This window comes from Carya illinoinensis, chromosome 2 (genome assembly GCF_018687715.1).
Source record: "Carya illinoinensis cultivar Pawnee chromosome 2, C.illinoinensisPawnee_v1, whole genome shotgun sequence".
Taxonomy (NCBI): Eukaryota; Viridiplantae; Streptophyta; class Magnoliopsida; order Fagales; family Juglandaceae; genus Carya; species Carya illinoinensis.
The window spans coordinates 6,433,803-6,436,880 of record NC_056753.1 but is presented as its reverse complement, the minus strand read 5'-3'; the positions used below and the strand labels follow the sequence as shown (position 1 = coordinate 6,436,880).

At 32.0% G+C, this 3,078-nt stretch overlaps 1 protein-coding gene across 1 annotated transcript; it reads right to left on the bottom strand.

Annotated features, from left to right (window-relative positions):
• Positions 1-233: 233 nt before the first annotated feature.
• LOC122299177 (heavy metal-associated isoprenylated plant protein 39-like) lies at positions 234-2,830 on the bottom strand. Its single transcript, XM_043109215.1, has 3 exons — positions 2,517-2,830; positions 1,982-2,057; positions 234-868 (listed from the first exon to the last, which is right to left on the bottom strand). The coding sequence occupies exons 1-3, from the start codon at positions 2,520-2,522 to the stop codon at positions 510-512; spliced, it is 441 nt and encodes a 146-aa protein (XP_042965149.1). The 5' UTR covers positions 2,523-2,830; the 3' UTR covers positions 234-509.
• Positions 2,831-3,078: the final 248 nt, after the last annotated feature.

Sequence of the window (3,078 nt, the reverse complement as noted above, 5' to 3'; positions counted from 1 at the left end):
CATAATATATATAAAGCATGCATATAACCATTGATCAGTTGATCTCATAAGAAAAAGACAGATCATCGATCATGAATGAGACCCACAAATTCCATCACGAATTTATTAATTTTTTTCATTTTCATATGGAACAAAAAGCACAAGAAGGAGTTGATCATAGATCGAGGAATTAGATCCATGAAGCATATATGCATCTTGAAAGGAAAAAGAGATCGAGAGATAAAATAAATAACTTTAGTGTTCAAATTACCAATTTCCATTTTATCTACATGATTAAGGTCTAAACATGAGATCAATCAAGCATCAATATCTTCTTCATATATATATATATATATATTACACATGATATATATACACAACAGCTCCTAATTAATTGACAGCATTTGCCTGCATGCAGCTGATCCTATATATATATATATACTGTTTTGACAAAACTCCAATATTAAACCATTGATCACAGACAAGAAGTGGTCTGCAATATTATCTTTCACACACATTTGATAGCCCATTTAACAAATAACACAGGCATTTGGATTCTCTTCAATGCTTTGGACATGGTAATATGAGGTGAGGTGGGGATTATAAGCTTTGTAAGCCTTGGCAAGCTCTAAAATAGGGTCAGGCTTTTCCTTCTTCTCTTCATCTTTTTTCTCTTCTTGTTTCTTGGATTCCTCTTTCTTCACCTCCTCGGCCTTTGCTTCTTCCTTCTTCGCCTCCTCTTTCTTCTCAGGCTCTTTTGCCGGACCAACAGATATTATATCTGCCATTGGCCAATATTTGCGCAATTTGCTCACAATATATATTGGATCCACTGTCCCTATCACAGTTAGATTCTTCTCCTTCATGTCCATTGCAATGGAATCAATGCCTACAAATTAAATTATATATATATATGAACGAGTTATTGGATAGTTGAATTAAAAAAAGAGAGAACATTTTTAGGATCTACATAATATGTTATTTAAAACGTCCGATTCAATAAGATAATTGGATTCATTATATATAAAGTTATTCGTCCAACAAATTATCATGCACTTATAAGGGCTTGTTTGAAAAATATTTCTTCCCAAAATTCTCATCTCATCTTCTTCTCAAATATTACTAGAACACAAATATTTTTAAACTAATCATTACAACTTTCCTAAACTTTCAAACAAAAAATTAAAAAAAAAATAATTCAATTTTTTCAAATCCCTAAACAAAAATAATTTTAAAAAATTATAATCTAACAATATTTTAACTTTATAATATTTTTATTCAATATTTTCTCTCTTATTTTTCAAAACACCATAAAACATTAACTCAAAATATCTCACTACTATTCAAAAACTGTTTTATTACTATTCATAAAATTCTCATCTCATCTCACTCCGAAACTTGTTCTTAATTCCCCCGGCCCATTGAAGTACGTACGCAGTTCTCTCAACCTTGCTTTATATATATATATATATATATATATATATATATATATATATATATATATATTATATACGTTTTCAAAAAAACCCCTAAATTCAACCAAATATAGTACCGGTAGGATAATTAAACCCTTCATTAATTATTTGGAGTGCAACACATTATAGAGATAAATGTGATCAAGTGTACCAAGGTTGACATTAAATATCCGTCACTAGTTTAAGTGATAATTAGACCACGTAGTACTGATCATGTGGTATATATAATTCGTGTCAGCTAGAAGCTGCCAATTAACCAAAACGGGACTCGATCGTAAAAATTAATTAGAACTCGATAATGATAAGTTTACGCACTAATTATTTTCATTATTAATATTCCCCTTCCCAGAAATAAATATATATGAAATCAGAAGTCTTTTCATATCCTTTCAAAAAAAAAAAAAAAAGTCTTTTCATATATAGAGGAAAATAAACATATATATAAATATATATACCCGGCCGGCCGGGAGAAGTAGTACCACTTGAAAAATAAAAGAAACAAGCTGACGTACGTCGACGTAACGTACCTGAAAGAGTAGAGACTGTCTTCAAGGCCTTGTGCTTGGCTTTGTCATCGTTTAAATCCAGCTTCAGTACAACCTTCTGCAAGATTAATAGCAAAAATATCGATCATCAATTTAATTATAAGATCATATATATATATATATATATATATTTCAACCAGCTGCAGCATGCTCTCTATTTTTTGTATTTTCTTGACTACTAATAATTCAAGAACGATATATATAAATATATATATTCTAAATCTGAACATGAAACACGTTATACATCATGAAATTAATTTTCAGAAACCAGTTTTGTAATAATCTTTTCTGAAACTAAACTCTCAAACCGTTCATATATATAAGGATCCATTGCAAAAAGAGAATATTTAAAGCAAAACCCGTAAAACAAACATCCTTTAGAATTTAATTCAAAAGTGGAATCATGCAGCATGCATATTCCTACTCCAAGCTGCCTCCCCAGCAAAAGTAAAAAGTAGAAGGAAATTAATTAATAAAAAAGAGAATGCAAAATTCAAAAGGTTGGGGAGATCATCACCTTCATGATATTCGTAATGCTTTTGTGATCAGAAATGTGCAGATCAGGTCAAAAGCCTGAATTAATGGAGAATGATGAAACAGACAGACGGGAGAGGAAAGCAGAAGAGAGCAAGTGGGAGCTGTAAAGATAGCGGAAAAGGAGGGAATTGAAGCCAAGCCAATGACACGAAAAATCGAATAATGCTTCGTTGAAAAAAGATAAGAGAGGTTTGGACAGACCGGGTACCACAAAAATCCGAGTCGAAACAAGAATTGCAGAATAGGAGAGAGAAGAAAAGTTAGAGAGAGAGATAGAGAATACGTATAGATCTTGAAGAAGGGTAAGCAGGAGTGGGTGTATATTGGCCATCAGTTAGCCGGGCGATAATTGTTTGAACATGAAGCATGCAGTGAACCGTCCCTGTCAGTGTGATGTACTCGGAGCGAATGATATACGGGACAGTGACAGAGTAATACGTGGCCCTGTGTCACCAAAGCACAAGCAAACTCATTCTTTAATAACTTTTTAACCTTTTTTTCTTTTTAATCTTTCTGGAATAATTCCATCCATCCACCTTAAT